At 41.2% G+C, this 20313-nt stretch overlaps 1 protein-coding gene across 1 annotated transcript in view; it reads right to left on the bottom strand.

Moving 5' to 3' along the window:
* Window positions 1-20313, bottom strand: part of tyw1 (tRNA-yW synthesizing protein 1 homolog (S. cerevisiae)) — a 104938-nt gene that overhangs the window by 66794 nt on the left and 17831 nt on the right. The window contains 7 exon segments of the mRNA XM_042294944.1: window positions 206-260; window positions 263-308; window positions 1451-1545; window positions 1548-1566; window positions 1667-1719; window positions 12510-12516; window positions 19250-19375. Of these exon segments, the coding sequence (XP_042150878.1) occupies window positions 206-260; window positions 263-308; window positions 1451-1545; window positions 1548-1566; window positions 1667-1719; window positions 12510-12516; window positions 19250-19375 (401 nt within the window).

The raw sequence follows: 20313 nt of genomic DNA, 5'->3' as shown, positions 1-20313 counted from the left end.
CTTGATGGTGAAGTATAGTCTCTTGAATCTAGATTAGGTATTGTGATGAGCTGTTAGGCCAACCTATTCCAGAATTGGTTGCAATTTTGTTTTCTGTTATAAGTGTAAACAAAGCCAAAGTGTTATTAAGGTTACCTGTCTACTGTCGGATCATCTTTTTTAGTGTGTGTGTGTGTGTGTGTGTGTGTGTGTTACTCAGCTCAACTGTCGGAACATGTTCTGGTGGTTCTCCACAGCCTCCAGTAGTATCTTCTCAGCAGGTCCATCTTCCAGCGCCACTCTGAGCCCACCGGGTTAGTGTGGTGTCTGTCGGGACAGATAGACAAGATCAGAAAGGACAGCTCTGTCTGTTCACACACACACTGCCCCAGACCTGGCCTGTCTGTCCCCAGTGGGCCAGGCTAAGTAACCAGACTGGTCTGGTGACCTCTTACATCGGCCTGCCATGACCATTTTAGTCCCTCTCAGATCACCTAAAGGGCACAAGCTAACAGAAGTTTACACAAATTCTAGAGTTAAATAAAAGTACAGTAGGCACAAGTGCAACAGGTGACAGTAAATATGGAAAACTATAATGTGAGGAAATCCACACACAACAGGAGCTCTGTATTCCACCTCACACTTCACTAGACTAGAGAACATTCAGTCTACCCATCAGTTCTGGTGCCCCCTGCTGCTGAAGGACAGTAAGACAATACCTATGTGTCTGACAAGGTTCTGCTGCTGCCAATCGTCCCAGATAGGGACCTCAACTCAGACGGGACTATCACTACTGACAGCACCCCATTCGCCAGGCTAGAACTGGCAGAGACATTTTCACAAAGGAGTTTTATTATCTTCATATTTTCAAAGGTTAGCCTGGTTCCAGATCTATTTGTGTAGTCTTACATTAGGAGTTGTCTTCCGACAGAACACACAGATCAGGGACCAGCCTATTTTGAAGGTAACTTGAGGAGAAATATCTGCCCCCTCCAGCCACATCCAATGTCACGTCACGTAATTCAGCTTCTAACCTCTGTCCCTTTAATTAGCACGATCATTAATCACCCACACGTTAATCATTAGCTGCCTCGTTAGCTTTTGGTTAGCTAAGCGATAGCATGGCCATCAGTCAATGACAGGGTGAAGAGGGATACGAATATCTGGGGTTCTTTACTAAGTTCTGTATTCAGTCTGCCTATGACAATATTGTAATATGGTTCATTTTAAAATGATAGGAGGGTAAGGTCATGGGTCATATGCTCTTCCGGACTTTCAGCAATGAACAAAAAGGGTCTAGGTGTGCTTAGCCATATTGTGAAATGCAGCACTGGTTATTGGGCTAAGATGTGAATACAACTGCACTGGGCATATGAGAATAATGTAATTATTGCAATAAACTGGTGCATGAATTATTCCAAAACCTCTAAAATCAATCACATTGACAATGATAGTTCAGCTGCACCCAACTCCAGCAGAAGTCACACTTGTTGGCACAGACGAGGCTAAGGGTGGACTCCATACACCTGTGGGACTCGACGCCATAAAAGGAGGGCTTGTAACATCTCCTCTTCCTCTTAGCATGGACTGGTGGAAAGAATAATACCTGTTAATTAGTTATTCGAAGGTACATGCTTATGAATGTTAGATTACTCATATAAGAAAGAAATAATCTTATCCACTTTACCTTGGTCCAACGACAACGCTTGCCTCCTGAGTGACTTCCTATGACTTTGTATCCTGTAGAAGAGAAAATATATAAAATGGTCATGTCACACCCTGATCTGTTTCACCTGTTGTTGTTATTGTCTCCACCCCCCTCCAGGTGTCGCCCATCTTCCCCATTATCCACTGTGTATTTATACCTGTGTTCTGTTTGTCTGTTACCAGTTTGTCAAGTCAACAAGTGTTTTTTTGTCTCAGCTCCTGCTTTTCCCCAGTCTCTCTTTTTTTCGCCCCCCTGATTTTGACCCTTGCCTGTCTTGTCTCTGAGCTTGCCTGCCCCTGACCATGAGCCTGCCTGCCATCCTGTACCTTTGCCCCACCTCTGGATTACCGAGCTCTGCCTGACCTGACCCTGAGCCTGCCTGGCGTCCTGTACCTTTCCCCCACTACTCTGGTTATTGACCCCTGCCTGCCTTGACCTGTCATTTGCCTGCCCTGTTGCTGTAATAAACATTGTTACTCCAACACAGTCTGCATCTGGGTCTTACCTTCAAACCTGATTGTACGAACTGGCCATGACTAACCCAGCAGACCCAGGCCAGATGCGAGACGGCGTCTCCTCCCAAGGAGCCACCATCATGAGGCACGAGGAACTGCTTCGTGGCCTTATGGAGGGGATCCAAACGTTGGCTGGGAGGCAGGCTACCACGGTGCTAACCCCACAGCCCCTCAGTAACCCAGCTGAGGGGCTGTGGCCTCTTTATCTTCTCGGGTGGAGAGGCCACATCGTATGGCCTTTCCACATCGTATGTACCAACCACAAAAATATGGAGTATCTCCACACCGCCAAATGCCTCAACTCCAGTTAAGCTAGATGGGCCCTGCTGTTCACACGGTTCAACTTCTCCCTCTCATATCGTCCGGGATCCAAGAATGTCAAGCCGGATGCACTTTCTCGCCGTTATAGCCCCTTGGCTATTACTCCTGGAGCCTGAGACCATCCTTCCCACCTCGTGCCTGGCCACAGCACTCAGCTGGGGTATAGGGAAACAGGTCCGGGAGGCATAGCGTTCCCAGACGAACCCCGGGGGGGTACAGATAACCGGATGTTTGTGCCTGACGCGGTCCTCTCCATAGTCCTGGAGTAGGCCCACTCCTTCAGACTGGCCTGCCAACTGGGCTCCCGCCAGACCCTGGCTTTTGTGCGACAACGCTTTTGGTGGCCCACCATGGTCCCTGACATCTCAGCATTCATCGCCGTTTGCACGGTGTGTGCACAAAACAAGACTCTTTGACAAGCTCCGGCTGACCTCCTCCAACCTCTGCCTGTCCCTCACCGTCCCTGGTCCCACTTCCAACATCTCATGGAAACATGGTGCAACACGTCTTCCGGGTCCATGGACTCCCGGTGGACATGGTCTCTGACCGGGGCCCTCAGTTCTCGTCTCCGTTCTGGAAGGCATTCCATCATAACCTGTCTACACGAGCATAATTCATTATGAATGAGTAAATCTCTGTCGGGGAAAAACAAATCACAAAGGAAGCTTATTACATATGCTGTGATCCTGTGAGAAACTGACACCATTTTGGGAAAATGTACAGTACCAGTCAAAAGTTTGAACACACCTACTCATTCAAGGGTTTTTCTTTATTTTGACTATTTTCTATATTGTAGAATAATAATGAAGACATCAAAACTATGAAATAACACATATGGAATCATGTAGAAACCAAAAGTGTTAAGAAAATCAAAATATATTTTAGATTCTTCAAAGTAGCCCCCCATTGCGTTGATGACAGCTTTGTACACTCTTGGCATTCTCTCAACCAGCTTCATGAGGGATGTTTTTCCAACAGTCTTGAAGGAGTTCCCACATTTGCTGAGCACTTGTTGGTTGCTTTTCCTTCACTCTGCAGTCCAACTCATCCCAAACCATCTCAATTGGGTTGAGGTCGGGTGATTGTGGAGGCCAGGTCATCTGATGCAGCACTCCATCACTCTCTTTCTTGGTCAAATAGCCCTTAGACAGGCTGGAGAGGTGTTTTGTCATTGTCCTGTTGAAAAACAAATTATAGTCCCACTAAGCGCAAACCAGATGGGATGGCGTATCGCTGCAGAATGCTGTGGTAGCCATGCTGGTTAAGTGTGCCTTGAATTCTAAATAAATCACAGACAGCGTCACCAGCAAAGCACACCCACGCCATCACACCTCTTCCTCCTCCAAGCTTCACGGTGGGAACCACACATACAGAGATCATCTGTTCACCTACTCTGCATCTCTCAAATCACGGCGGTTGTTACCAAAAATCTCAAATTGTAACTCATCAGACCAAAAGGACAGATTTCCACCGATCTAATGTCAATTGCGCGTGTTTCTTGGCCCAAGCAAGTGTCTTCTTATTGGTGTCCTTTAGTAAATGGTTTCTTTGCAGCAATTTGACCATGAAGGCCTGATTCACACAGTTTCCTCTGAACAGTTGATGTTGAGATGTGTCTGCTACTTGAACTCTGTGAACCATTTATTTGGGCCGCAATTTCTTAGGCTTGTAACTATAATGAACGTATCCTCTGCAGCAGAGGTAACTCTGGGTCTTCCTTTCCTGTTGCGATCCTCATGAGAGCCAGTTTCATCATAAAGCTTGATGGTTTTTGCGACTGCACTTGAAGAAACTTTCAAAAATCTTCAAATGTTCCATATTGACTGACCTTCATGTCTTAAAATAATGACGGACTGTTGTTTCTCTTTGCTTATTTGAGCTGTTCTTGCCACAATATTTGTTTTTTTACCAAATAGGGCTATCTTCTGTATACCCACCCTGCCTTGTCACAACTGATCAAACACATTAAGAAGGAAAGGAATTCCACAAATTAACTTTTAACAAGGCACACCTGTTAATTGAAATGCATTCCAGGTGACTACCTCATGAAGCTGGTTAAGAGAATGTCAAGAGTGTGCAAAGCTGCCATCAAGTAAAAGGGTGGCTACTTCGAAGCATCTCAAATGTAAAACATATTTTGATTTGTTTAACACGTTTTCGGTTACTACATGATTCCAAATGTGTTATTTCATAGTTTTGATGTCTTCACTATTATTCTACACTATTATTCTACAAAGTAGAAAATATATATTTTTTTAATAAGAAAAACCCTTGAATGAGTAAGTGTATCCAACCTTTTGACTGGTACTGTACATCATCCTCAGAGTATGCAGTTATTTTGCGAAACGTTGTACTCTCAGAAAAAAGGGTTCCAAAAGGGTTCTTCGACTGTTCCCATAAGAGAACCCTTTTTGGTTCCAGGTAGAACCCTTTTTTGGTTCCAGGTAAAACTCTTTTGAGTTCCATGTAGGTGACTACCTTATGAAGCTGGATGAGAGAATGCCATGAGTGTGCAAAGTTGTCATTAAGGCAAAGGGTGGCCAATCTCAAATATAAAATATATTTTTATTTGTTTAACACTTATTTGGTTACTATATGATTCCATATGTGTTATTTTATAGTTTTGATGTCTTCGCTATTATTCTACAATGTAGAAAATAGTAAAAATAAATAAAAACCCTTGAATTAGTAGGTGTGTCCAAACCTTTGACTGGTACTGCATGTGCTTTCATTTCATTGTGTCTAGGAATTTATAGCCATCCATCACCACAATCATGTCTTTTGAGAAATGTAAATATTAGGGATCAATATCAGAGAACATTTTGTAATCTAGGTCTAATTGCTACAAAAAAATGTATGGCCATTAATTGGAAAGCCTCATATCCACCCGCAATAACTAACTGGAGGACTGAACTACAGTATACATCCCATTAGACTCTATATATTATAACATCAAACATAAACTAGACCTATTTGATCAAATTTGGAATCTTAGGGTGTTTTCACATATAGTCCTCTTTAATATAACCAATCTCAGTCCTCTGGGGTAAAAAAAATAAAATAAAAAAATAAAAAATAAATACTCTGTTCTTTTTGTATTCACACTGCCCTTGCCTTTGATTGAGGACTCAAGTCATTTGCCAGTTCACTTCATCTTTTTTGAGGTCCAAGTCCTCTTTGCATTCACATTGCTATGTTAAGAAAGTTACCAAGATATTTTTCCAACATTCACTCAATGCACTCTGGGTAAAAGTACAGGACAAGCCATTCCATCAGAATGTGCAATCAGACAGCTACTGTAGATATACCGACTTATACTTTGGAAGCTAATAGATTGCATTTTCTTTAAAGATGAGACATAATCATTGTAATGCGAAGATCATATTAACATGTAAATATTATTGGTAACATATTAAATACCAGTAGAATAACTGCAGAATAAATCATGTAGGCCTAATTGAAAATTGTATAGGCTACCGCCCCTTTAAGAGCTAGATTTTGTACATACAGTATGTTGTGATTCTCACCAAATATGTTGTCTTCTCACACTATTTAAACCCCACATTCGAATAAACAGTTTATGAAGCTCTCTTAGCCTATTGATCAACATAATGCAAACAAATAATCTGGACCTCATGTCAGTACAAAACTCCACACATATTTTGGCATTTCTGTGCATCCTTGACAACCGCTAATCAATATCCAAAAACAGCACACGATTTTTCTGCGAACAGGCACATCATCAACTTCTCTCTCCAATGTGAATGGGTTAAGGCAGTGGAAACGGTGTTGCAGTAGTCTAGTGTGTGGTGTGGGAATAATGACAAGCCAACTGCAGAGCTTAGTGTCACAAAAACTGTCTGAAAGGGACCAAGTCTGAAAACACCCTTAGAGAACATGCTGTATAGTGGGTGTCTTGTTTTTGAGTTGTTTCTATTTGTGAATGTCAGTTTGTTTTGGATAGATTTTTTTGCCTTCGTGTTCTTCTTTACGTATCCCTCTGTGAGAATGAATGTATGTGGATTTGTGTGTGGGGGGAGAAGGGAGGGAGATGTATATTGACACTGTGTGAGATTCCATTTGACTGAGTTCTGTAGAAAAACAATTAAAAACAAATTGTCCTAACAACAAAATGTGTAGATAGATTGCAACTTTTGTAATGTTACATGGTAACATAGTAATACTGATTGCATAACACGTGAGAAGGCACTAGACCATTTGCCAATAGCATTAAAAAAAAGTATGATGTGTGATTTCCCAAGAGCAAAGCCCACACATTAAAATTTGTAACATAACTTCAAAAGGTGTTGAGGCTGAGTGTGATATAAGTATACATAATGATGAAGGGTTGTCTATACCAGCTGTGGATTGGACTACTCATTTACAGTGTTTCAAGCTCTGACAGCCATTCTCTGAAGTCAGCCCCATCAAACATAATACTTTTATTTGTCTCTTTTAAATCATCGTGATACATGCCAGTGCTTTTATATCAAGGGTTCTTCATAGGAATTCAAGGGGGGCCTTCCCATGTATGCATTTCAAAAGACACAGCATTTATGAGAAGTTCTATTTCAGTCCTGTGTGTGAGGTAAAACAGCATGATATAGACGCCATGAGAGAGAAAAAACCGCATGACATTTCAGGTGTTGAAATGTTGAGTGCTCATAATGGCTGCATTGACAGGTCATCTTTCATCCTAGTAGGACACCCGGTGTGCTTTGGTTACTGTGCAGCTAACTATAGCCTTGTCCCACCTTGGAAACAAAAGTCAGCCAGCTTGTATCAGATTTATGTTCTTCAAAAGTGAGTAATTATTGATCTCACTGTTCTCAGGACTGGTGTCCTCCTGTTATTGGATAGGTTAAAGCCTGGTGTAATTGAGCTATGCTGTAAAATAAAGTAAATAAAATGTAACTCAGTCTATTGCAATGCTAGCAAAGGCCCAACGATATGATGCACGATGGGGGATTAAGATGCATTTACCATTTACCCAAACACGGGGGGGCTGGCTATCGATCCAGGACGCTTCCTTTACACCCACAGGAAATCCATTGTACCACGCACACAGTCAGAAACACACACACACACACTAAATCATGTTCTTACCCACAATCCCCCTGAGCACAGGCTAACTACTGTTTATTACTTGTTTGTCGACCCACGTGGGGCAAATTCGGAGGTGTCGGGAGCTGGGGCTGTTGTTCCAACTCAGATATATTACAATTCTGCTGAAGACTGGCTGGTGCTGGATGCAGCACAGAGAAGAGAACAAGGCCTAGTGGGAGTTAGTGTTGAGTCTAATCTGAGGGCCCTTTCCCTTCCGGTGTTCATTAGGTAAAAACCTACACTTCAAACGCCTCAACTGCCTTTTATGTCTGTCTGCACAGAGAGAGAACGAGCGAGGGGGAGGTAGACGGGAGGTAGGCTTTGCTCCTCTCCCTCTCAGTGGATCTGATTAACTGTACCCATCTATTTGGAGAAGCTCATGTGAACACCAGGCCAGCCACAGAGAGAGATGACCTCCAAACCTGCACTGCTGTACGGCTTATAGCCACCCACTCCAGCTGCAGTCATCCCCCTTTCACACTGTATTAATCTCCCACGGCTACATGAAAGTAATCAGACAGTCACCAGTCTACTCGTAAAACAACAGTAACCCATATCCTTACAATTGAGATGTGAAGGTACACTATATATTGTCCGTTTTGTTGGTTGGGTTCTAGTTTTAGAATATGCTAGAAGTTAATGGTTACATGTATGAAGAATGTATGTGGTGGGGTCAATGGAGGGTGGATAAGAAGTATGGGTCTAGAAAGTAAGTAAGGGAAGAGGCAATCACTTGGTTGCGGATTAAATCAAATCAAACTTTATTTGTCACATGCGCCGAATACAACAAGTGTAGACTTTACCGTGAAATGCTTACTTACAAGCCCTTAACCAACAGTGCAGTTCAAGAAGAGTTAAGAAAATATTTACCAAGTAGACTAAAATAAAAAGTAACTCGATAAGAATAACGAGGCTATATACAGGAGGCACCTAGTAGTGCGGGGAATGTGGGCCGAGGTCAGGTCAGATGAAGGGAGATGGAACAGATATTACACACATTACATAACTTCCTGCCTAGCAACAAAGATGCAGTGTTTAGAGGTGCAAGGAGGAGATTACACCTAAAGGAGGGTATAAATACTTGTGCTGGTGGAAACATGTCTTTGTCCTTTCAGCTGATTGACCCAGTGGGTGAACGAACTTGATTTGAGATTTGACTAGTTGTTTGTTAGGTTCTAAACAAACAAAGTAAAAAAATAACCATTTCAACAAAATAAAATGTTTTCACTTTCCACAGAATTCAAAGAGACACTGAGATCTTCCTCCCTTATCAATAATGCTGAGTTCTCTAGGAAACCCAGTAGGCCAGCGCTACACTTGAGTTTCTCAAACTCTTTCCCCTACTCAGTCCTGTCCGAGAGCTCCTCTACAGATCTGAAATTAATAATACATTTTACATCGACAAATACCAAACTTTTCGCTCATTAAGGCTCAAGTTTTAGGCTAATACTGATGAAATATTGACAAAATCTGTAGAGAAAAAAGCTCAAATAAAAATGTTGGCTCTGTTGATACAGACACATTTAGCCTTCACAACATTATGCTCTTAATTAGAGGCAGAGAAGTCTCCTTTCCAAATGAGGTAGGACTCTTTAGCTAACATCCAGAGTGTACAACATGAGGAACATTTTCCTAATATTGAATTGTGCCCCCTTTTGCACTCAGAACAGCCTCAATTCGTTGGGGCATGGACTACAAGGTGTGGAAAGCATTCCACAGGGATGCTGGCCCATGTTGACTCCAATGCTTCCCACAGTTGTGTCAAGTTGGCTGAATATTTTGGGTGGTGGACGATTCTTGATACACACAGGAAACAGCGTTGCAGTTCTTGACACACTCAAACCTGTGCGCCTGGCACCTACAATCATATACCGGTCAAAGGCACTTCAATTTTTTGTCTTTCCCAGTCACCCTCTGAATGGCACACATACACAATCCATGTCTCGATTGTCTCAAGGCTGAAAAATCCTTCTATAGTCTCCTCCCCTTCATCTACACTGATTGAAGTGGTTTTAACAAGTGACAATTAGGGATAATAGTTGGTCAGTCTGTCATGGAAAGAGCAGGTGTTCTGTACACTCAGTGTATGTACAGTATATATACAATATATACAGTATCAGTCAAAAGTATGGACACACCTACTCATTCAAGGGTTTTTCTTTATTTTTACTATTTTCTACATTGCAGAATAATAGTGAAGACATGAAATAACACATATGGAATCATATAGTAAGCAAAAGTGTAAAACAAATCTACATATATTTTCGATTCTTCAAAGTAGCCACTGTCGTGGAAAATCGGTTCAAATATGACGCAATCAAGAACTTTGTGAAATCAATAGGCTTTTAATAAAAGAAGTATCGCAAGCCGGAGTGGTCCGCAGAACACACACTTTTTCAGAGCACTCGCCCTGATTTAAACACATAACATATGAGTCCCTCCCACATGCAAATGAAGTTACATCCCAATCCGTGCATCCTGCTTGTTCAGCCCAATAACGCCCACATCTGCTTTCCATTAGATCCTAATGATGACAAGACCCTTGCTTTGACCTAAAGAAAATATACATCCCTATATGCTTTGACCCTGTAATTAGCTCCATCTGTTCCTTTGTATGTGTGTCTTTATTTCGGATCAGCAGACTATGTGTCTCCTCTGTTTTTAGCGTGCTCAGCTATACTAAAAATACTATACATTCCTCTATTTTCTAGGCTTGCTTTGTCCCTGCATTTAGCTTAATGCATTCTTTATCTCGGATCAGCAGACTATGTGTCTCCCCTGTCATTCCTTCAGCATCTCCATGTCCTAAGAATATGTGAGTTATGTCTATAATCCATCAGTTGGTCATTTGGCTGACCCCCTCCTTTGTATATCCCTCTGACCTTTGTATGTCCAGCTATCCTAGGCACCTATGTGTCTCCATTTTTAGTGTTTCCAGCTGTCCTATACTCTCATGGCCTTACTCTGGCTTCCTGTCCTATACAATAGACAATGCATTTTACCAGAATGGCAAATGCACTCTATAAGTGTATCTCTCTCTTGTGTTACAGTATTTATGTTCCTCCATATATGTACATAATTTCTCCCATATAACCCTCCTCTGGTGCTTAATAAGCACCAAAAACTTAAAAGGACATATATGGAACATAATACCAACAGTTGATTAACAAAAATAAAGCTTACTAATCACCTACACCAAACATCTCCAAACAATAACATAGATAGGAGTAAAAGATCCAATTAAAAACATTTACAGAAAACCTAACTAGACCAAACATCTCTAGTATTTCATAAGAGTAAAAGATCTAATTTGGGTATAGAAACAATAAAAATAATACATAACATTTTGTTGAAGCATGAGCATGTAAGTACATAGCCTTGCCTGAGGTTATCTCAGTTATGTGAAAAAAATATATATAATAAAGCAATGAGTATAATAATAAATTGAATATGAGAAAACACGAGGCCTCCATGCAGTTACAAAATAAAATTGACACAACATCATTCTAAATTTAAGCTTTCAACATGATCCTCCCTCTCAGACACCTCTCCAACAAACGTGATACCAGTGATACCAACCTCTGTTAGAAGATTCAGGACATGGTCCGTAGACACTTGTAACCGGGATATCCCACTGTTACCTACATGTTTTTAAAATTAACCTAGTATTTAGAAGGCAAAACTAACTTTTAATTAAAAGAAACCAGATTTATTCATTGATATACCTATCAAACACATTCAACAAAACATACAAAAACACAAGGCTGTGAGCAAAAGTAGATATATTAAAACCTTACATAGCACCTCTTGCACTTACTACGGAAATGACCCTTTTTGTGGATATGTATCAGTATACTTTCTTATGAATTTGGAATGACTGCATATACAGGTAAACTTTCCTTACGAAATGGCAAGCGTACCCACCTCCAGGGACCACTCCATACAGGCAGTTTGGATTACCAAAGGGGCAGTCAAGGAGTCCACCAACCGCATTGCATAACTCTCCATTTTCATCAGTATAGTGGCCTGGGCTACCCGGCACAGGATTAACTATCACCGGAGGGTCAGCTCTACTTACAAACATCTGTTTAACCGTTGTCTGGATCACAAGTGATTTCACCAAGGGTAAAACACAGCAAAATACAATACCCAGAGCCAATAACCCCCCGCCCAGCATAATGGCCATCCTAGCAAACATAGCTCCCCATTTTCCCAATGCTAAGTCCAACCAATCCCAAACATGAGAGTCAACCCCAGCATTTGCCATAACCTCTACTCGTAAACCTTTAAGTTTAGACATAGCGATTGCAAAAGATCCATTAGGCGCAGTGTTATTGGGAATAAAGGTGCGGCAATCATCCCTGAACACAAACTCCACCCTTCTCTGCCAAAAGCCAATTGAGAGCCTGTCTATTTTGCCAAGACATTTTACTGGTAGCCTGTACCTGTTCCCCCAACGCCGTTAGAGCCGAGTCAGTATAGTTAATGAATCTCTGTTGGTTATAGTATATGTAATTAATCCACTCTAAGTTCTTATTTGGTGTTATCCACAAAAATATAGAGTCAAATCCAGATTTAACTTCATCTCTTGCCTTGAACTCCCGAGGTACCCCTCTAGGCTGTCCAATTGCATCAAGGTATACCTCAGGGTCTTTCTCATACGCCCTCTTTACTCTAGAGTTAACATAGTCATCATGGGGTGACTTAATAATAGTAACCTGTTGAATTGCTCTAACTAAGGCACAAAGACCAGTCCATCCATCTGGCAGTACATTCAACAGTTTGTTTTTCCCACACATCCAGAAACTGTCCGCAACACCTCTGTCCTGATTTTTTAGCATAATTAGAGATGGCGCAACCTGAGTTATTGTACCACACACCCCTTTTCTATGCATTATCAACCCTTTATCTTTATTACTACGAACCCCTGCAGTCTCTAGTACCCAAATAGTATCACATTCTACAGTGGTGTTTCCTACATCAATTCCTTCGATGTTATGGCTGTAAAAACATTCATATTTTCCTTTAACCACAGTACTTCTGTCTAATTGAGGTCCATTTAATTCAGTTCTAATGTCATAGGCAGCACAATCCTTGTCTCCCAACCCAGTCTCATTTAATATGGTTCTGCCTCTAGTGCTCCCTCGAGCAATCCTACATTCTATGTCACACAAAGGAATTTAGTATTTTCTCTGAATATTGAACATTTTACATTTAACACATTTCTTCAAATGATGCAGGTCAGGAACTATCAAAAGATCAGACAAAGGTGATTTTCTAGCTACCACAGGCTCTTCCTGTTTAGGTATTGGCGTAAGACCAATTCTAATGACTGAGGAGCTACTCCCTTCGGTCAATCTTGTTCTCGTTATTTTCAACTATTAATTCTTCACCTTCAACTGGTTCAATCTGATTCATGGTGAGCACCCACTCGTCTACTTCTTTGGTTAACGTCAGGTCACATCCTTTTGAGTCCCAAATGACTTCTCTCTTCGTTCGATGATGTGTCCATCCACCGAATGCAATCTCCGGTAAGGGTTCTTCTGTTTTCCTGTTTCAGTTATGTGTTGAGGTGGAACAGAGATTCTAACCTTGTCAGTCTTTTTAGATTGTTCGACTGGTTCCTCTCTTCTCTTCCTGTTTCCACCCTACATCTTGATTGTGCGTGAGTCTGTTGTTGCTATACTAGTGTTCACTGTTACTTCTGTTATGTCAATGTCATTGTTCTTCTGTGATTCTAACTTCAATTGTTCATTATGGAGACAATTCAAGAGCTGAAAAGTCAATTTTGGGGAAATCCCCATTTTCTTCAGCTTGCTGGACTTTTCCTCCTCTTTGTGGGGTCTCTCCTTCTGTTCCTTGTGAGGCCTCTCCTCCTCTTTCTTCCCCTGAGGCTCCCTCCTCAGGCCGGACTGGGCTTCCATCTGGAAGGTGTCCATTTCAGGGAAGAGATGTTCCCATTCTTTAGGCGATACCTCGGGGTCCCACTGTAGAGGGCTTCTGTCAAAGAGGTCTGCCCCAACAGGTATATCATCAGGAGTGGCAGACATGTTACCCCCCCCACTTCTGGGCTTTCTGGCCATACTGGAGGAAACTTTGGTTGTTTGTCTCTTTTCTTTTCAGGCTCTTTTCCCCTGGTGCTTCTTCTGAGTGAGTTAGTTGATGCACTCGTTGTATCTGGTCTGCCATTTTCTTGATTCCTCCCCGGCGCTTTGATCGTTTCCGCTGCTCCTGCTCCCTCCGGGGTCCCCTCTGGTGAATCAGCATCTTCTGTGTCCTCATCTCTGTATGGTTGTGTCCTTCTCTCCGTCGGGACTCGGGTGCAGTGGTTTAGATGATACCACATCTTGCTTCCTTTCACTTGGACGGCCGTGTTTGTGGCTGTTGCCACCTCGTAGGGTCCTTCCCTCCTCGGCTGATCCCACTTCCTTCGGAACACTCGAACGTAGACTAGATCTCCTGGTATCACTGGGAGAGGTCCTTCTGGTCCCCTTGGATCATCAGATGTGGAACCTCTCGTCCTGGTTCAGGTTTCTGTCTTCTTTCTGTGGGGCATTCATACTTAGAGACTTATGGCCTCTGTTCTATGATTACACCATACATTCTCTTACTTCCATCACTCATCACACAAACTGACATTCCAGCTGAAGCTGGTGAACCCTTCTCCATCTGGTTTCCTAAACATAAGACTTGGAAAACAAAGGACAAAACATAACAGTATTGACAATGTTATGTGTTATGCATGACTGTATTCATGAATACTGAAATCTGAGACCATGACAATTCCCACTCTCTCTTCACCTGTCTCTATGCCTCCAGGATACTTTTCTGCTGAACTCCACAAAAATGGAGGCCCTATTTGGCTTCCTCGTGCTTTTATCCAGTCTTCCCCTTTCGGCCGCAGGTTCTGAGAGGTGTTCCCAAATCATGTCATTTTTTACTTAGTTCCCCATCTGCTCTATTTCAACTGATAAGCATGTGCATAACCTTAATCAACATGATTTCTTCTTGAAGTAATTCAACACTGAATGGGCTTTCACATCGAGCCTTCAACATGTTGTTTAGAGTACAACTACCATAACATCTAACCTTTTTCACATGATACATTAATTAACAAATAAAACAAGTAACCCCTAACTCAACCCAGTATGTCTACAGTGGAATCTAGTCTCTTTCTCTCTCTCTCTTTTGTTTCACGTCCTCTGTCATGGTGTTTTCAAGCTGACCCATTATTCAGCTGGACCTTACTTCTTGTGAAACTTATGCACCCACCAAAGAGAGACATGATGATCTTTACCACTGCAGGTGCTGTAAGAAGTATATCCCCAGCCCGGTGTATCTTCATGTACACTCAGTCTCCAGTATTCAGCCCATGCCCTTCCATCTGGCCTCTTATGTGCTGTTTTTTCCTGGGGACATAAACACTAACACATGGGTTATTTCCTGACAACAGACTTTCTTCTTATAGCAAGATCACAAAATCTTAATTTTTAAATAACAGCCCTATGTAAACATTCTGTTATGTAAATACCTGACCTCTTGCCACAAAAATATTCATAATGATAGCCAAATTATGGTCCCTACAGCAACTGCTGTAAGAATAACATGTAATCAGTCAAGTGTCTTCCAGTTGGAAGAATATCCAATCCGAACAAAACTAAGTCCTAAGCTTCTTAAACTTTTGCTCTAGTGTTCAAAATGCCACTACTTATTACTTTTACCATAATCTAGGTATGTGTAATACTCTATTTACTTTTAGAATTGTCCCTATATTTTATATCCCTATATTTTTATAAGACCAACTGTCCTTCCTTTTCTGTGAATTATCTTGTCTATTAATATACATTGTTTCTAGAAATAACACCCCTCCGCTACCATAACCTTCATATATGAGCCCCCAATGTAGTTACAGTTTTTCTAACCCATAACACATAAGTCACTACTCCTAATTTCCTTCCATAGTTTGATACATACTTAAACATTCTCAAATCATTTTTAGTCAATTTATATCAATCTCTTCTCAGGAACAATATACACTTATTTTCCTCAAAACAAAAAATAAATTGACCAAACAAGAAAAATAGTACAGTAAATTATAATAACTGCATATTTGCTATAAATTACCACTATTTGTAATGTAATTAAACCTGAGGAAAACGTCCATCTGTTTCATTCTACGCCCATATTGGTCTCTTTCTTCTTCATCCTTGGGTGTTATCACACAACAGACTATTCTTTTTATTAAATTACTTATGTCATTTCAATGTATCACTCCAATTACAATGATATTGTGTTGAACGGTACTGAAAACAGGGGTGTCCAGAATTTTGACCCCTACTTTTTGAGAGGAAAAAAGTATTACGTTTTAAACAAAATCTCTTTCTATGAGCAATTGAATTCGTAAAAAAATTATAATTTCCCATTTTTTTAAGAATACAATATAGCTCAGTATTTCATTGTTTATTTTACACAACAATTTTTTTATACAATAATTTATCAAGGGTGTCAATAATTTCAGACACCACTGTATGTGAATATATGTACAGTTGAAGTCAGAAGTTTACATACACTTAGGTTGGAGTCATTAAAACTCATTTTTCAACCACTCCACAAATGTCTTGTTAACAAACTATAGTTTTGGCAAGTCAGTTAAGACATCTACTTTGTGCATGACACAAGTAATTTTTCCAACAATTGTTTACAGACAGATTATTTCAATTATAATTCACTGTATCACAATTCCAGTGGGTCAGAAGATTACATACACTAAGTTGACTGTGCCTTTAAACAGCTTGGAAAATTCCAGAAATTGATGTCATGGCTTTAGAAGCTTCTGATAGGCTAATTGACATCATTTGAGTCAACTGGAAGTGTACCTGTGGATGTATTTCAAGGCCTACCTTCAAACTCAGTGCCTCTTTGCTTGACATCATGGGAAAATCACAAGAAATCAGCCAAGATCTCAAAATTGTAGACCTCCACAAGTCTGGTTCATCCTTGGGAGCAATTTCCAAACGCCTGAAGGTACCACATTCATCTGTAAAAACAATAGTACGCAAGTATAAACACCATGGGACCAAGCAGCCATCCTACCGCTCAGGAAGGAGACGAGTTCTGTCTTCTAGAAATGAACATACAGTACTGTGGTGCGAAAAGTGCAAGTCAATCCCAGAACACAACAGCAAAGGACCTTGTGAAGGTGGTGGAGGAAACAAGTACAAAAGTATCTATATACACAGTAAAACCAGTCCTATATTGACATAACCTGAAAGGAGGCTCAGCAAGGAAGAAGCCACTGCTCCAAAACTGCCATAAAAAAGCCAGACTACGGTTTGCAACTGCACATGGGGACAAAGATCGTACTTTTTGGAGAGATGTCCTCTGGTCTGATGAAACAAAAATAGAACTGTTTGGCCATAATGACCATTGTTATGTTTGGAGGAAAAAGGGGGAGGCTTGCAAGCCGAAGAACATCATCCCAACCGTGAAGCACAGGGGTGGCAGCATCATGTTGTGGGGGTGCATTGCTGCAGGAGGGACCGGTGCACTTCACAAAATAGATGGCATCATGAGGGAGGAAAATTACATGGATATATTGAAGCAACATCTCAAGACATCAGTCAGGAAGTTAAAGCTTGGTCGCAAATGGGTCTTCCAAATGGACAATGACCCCAAGCATACTTACAAAGTTGTGGCAAAATGGCTTAAGGACAACAAAGTCAAGGTATTGGAGTGGCCATCACAAAGCCCTGACCTCAATCCTATAAAAAATGTGTGGGCAGAACTGAAAGAGCATGTGCGAGCAAGGTGGCCTAAAAACCTGACTCAGTTACACCAGCTCTGTCAGGAGGAATGGGCCAAAATTCACCCAACTTATTGTGGGAAGCTTGTGGAAGGCTACCCGAAACGTTTGACCAAAGTTAAACAATTTAAAGGCAATGCTACCAAATACTAATTGAGTGTATGTAAACTTCTGATCCACTGGGAATGTGATGAAAGAAAGAAATCATTCTCTCTACTATTATTCTGACATTTCACATTCTTAAAATAAAGTGGCGATCCTAACTGACCTAAGACAGGGAATTTTTACTAGGATTAAATGTCAGGAATTGTGAGAAACTGAGTTTAAATGTAATTGGCTAAGGTGTACGTAAACTTCCGACTTCAACTGTATGTCTATGGGTTAAATAGTAGTGTTCATTACTCATGCTCAGGCAGCATGTTGACACATTGTAAGAGGGGATGAACTACTGTAACAGGTATGTCAGTCTACAATACCTTACTACCATATTCTACATGACCATAGAATGATATTGCTCAATGCAATCCCAAATGCTGTACTGCAAACCAAATGCAGGTGAAAAAGGAAGTCTTCCAAACTAAGACTTCTGAAAGCACAAAAGTATTTTTCTGCTGAGCAGAGGCAACCAACCAGTGGATTGATTAGCAAGTTCTAGGCATTAGAGCGCTTTTACAAATGCAGGAAGGAAATCTATAAATCTATTACACCTGCCATATTGATGCTCACCACTATGTTGAGGACCATGAGTCAAGGCTATAGCAGTGGGTAGAGGAGAGGCGAGTGAAGTCTCCGGAGACGGCGCCAGCAGGAGCAGCAGTGGAGAGAAGGAAGAGAGGGTCATTGGAATGGGCTGCATCATTAAACCGCATTAGGCAACACACACTCAAGGCACTAGCCCACTCCTCTCTGCATAGCAACACACACACACTCTCCCTACACACACTCCATCCTGGCCCGTTCCTCATCCCGTTAGACAACACACACACAGTACCTCCCCACCCTATGACCCCTTTATTATTCTTCTAGTGAATTATCACTTTTTTCCCTCAGTGTCTCCGTAGACACAAAGGTTAAGGACATGCTGCTCTGATGCATCTGGTGCTATGGGTCTGTTTCAGAGCAGATTATCGAAGCTGGATAATTTATCCACCGAAGTGGCAGCTATTAAGGGAACTATAGGACCAACGATGGTACATCAGTTGCTGATGCCATTTGTCCTAAAGAGAATGTTTTGAAAACATGGCTAGAAGTAACGTTCCACCATGTAAATTATAAGTGCATGCATACCTGGGCACTTCAGTACGGTAAAAAAAAGTGCAACCACAATTCCATTATATTTCTCTAATGCTTCCAGTGTTACAGTACCTTGACTATATTTCTGCAGTGATTATGAAGTGCACTGAAGGTATGCTCCTTACCTTGCTTAGTCAGTGTCACGTTCTGACCTTAGTTACTTTGTTTTGTCTTAGTTTTAGTATGGTCAGGGCGTGAGTTGGGGTGGGCAGTCTGTTTGTTTTTCTATGTTGTATTTTGCGTTTGGCCTGGTATGGTTCTCAATCAGAGGCAGGTGTCGTTAGTTGTCTCTGATTGAGAATCATACTTAGGTAGCCTTTTCCCACCAGTGTTTCGTGGGTGATTATTTTCTGTGTCTGTGTGTTCCACACGGAACTGTTTCGGTTTTCGTTTCTGTCTTTCTATTTGTTATTTTGTATTTTTGTGTTCAGTGATTTTGTTCATTAAAACATGACGAACACGTACCACGCTGCATATTGGTCCGATGTCTCATACTCCTCGTCAGAGGAGGACGAATCCCGTTACAGTCAGGGCCTCCCTCAGGGCAGCAGTGATCAACTCTCTCGTCTCCTCCTTTTCTTCAGCCTTCATCATTCCGTTCAGCCTGGACAGCTTCACAATCTGTCCATCCTCCTGGCTCTGCTCTCTCTTCTTTGCAGCAAAACACACACAACTCTGGGTTAGTTTCTGTTTGCCCCAACACAACCCTGGGTTAGTTTTTGTTTGCCCTCAAAGTCTGGGTTAGTTTTTGTTTGACCAAACAAAACTCTGGGTTAGTTTGTTTGCCCCATAGCAGGGCATTAAAAAGGTGTTTTATTTACATAAACGTAACTACTCTCACACTGACCTTCAATAACAATTGGACAACAATATATTTTCTTTCACCCATGACAGTGATTTGATAAGGGCTTGTAAAAACAACACTCTTGGATCATTAAAGGAATAGTTCAAGTTCACCCAAATTACTAAATTACTACACACCCTGTAAGCAGTCAATGGACAAGTTATGACAGGAATCTATGATTTGGTTTTATTTCCCTATCACTGTTTTCAAATTGCTTACATTTTGGATTTTGTGGCACCAATTCCATTCAAGTCATGGACGGTACCGATACTAGCATTTTTTGCACATTATGTCCAAATAATCTGAAAGTATAAAAAATGTATTGGGAAGAGCTCAACAAAGTCACTTAACGATGATTTGAACATGATGCGCAGAAAATGCTAATATCAGTATTTAGAATCAGTGCCAGACTAAACCAAAACTAACAAACTAAACCAAACCATGGATTACTGTCAAACCTTCTCCATATACTGCTTACATGGTAAGGAAACCAATATGTAACTTTGTAATTTGGGTGAACTTTATCTTTAAACACTACAACTCTGATCATGACAAGCAAATTTCAATACCAGACACGAGTGAGACATGTATTCCATTATGTCAACTGTCTCAGGTCAAACCACAGACAGCAGTGGGAACATGATTTCTTTAAAACCAGTATTACACAAGACATATTATTTATAGACCAAATGACGTGTGATGTCACGTCACTGTGTGTGGCCATATGGGTGTCATCTCTGAATAG

This window comes from Oncorhynchus tshawytscha, linkage group LG13 (genome assembly GCF_018296145.1).
Source record: "Oncorhynchus tshawytscha isolate Ot180627B linkage group LG13, Otsh_v2.0, whole genome shotgun sequence".
Taxonomy (NCBI): domain Eukaryota; kingdom Metazoa; phylum Chordata; class Actinopteri; order Salmoniformes; family Salmonidae; genus Oncorhynchus; species Oncorhynchus tshawytscha.
Note: the sequence above shows the minus strand (reverse complement) of the source record. Positions and strands in the feature narration are given on the sequence as shown.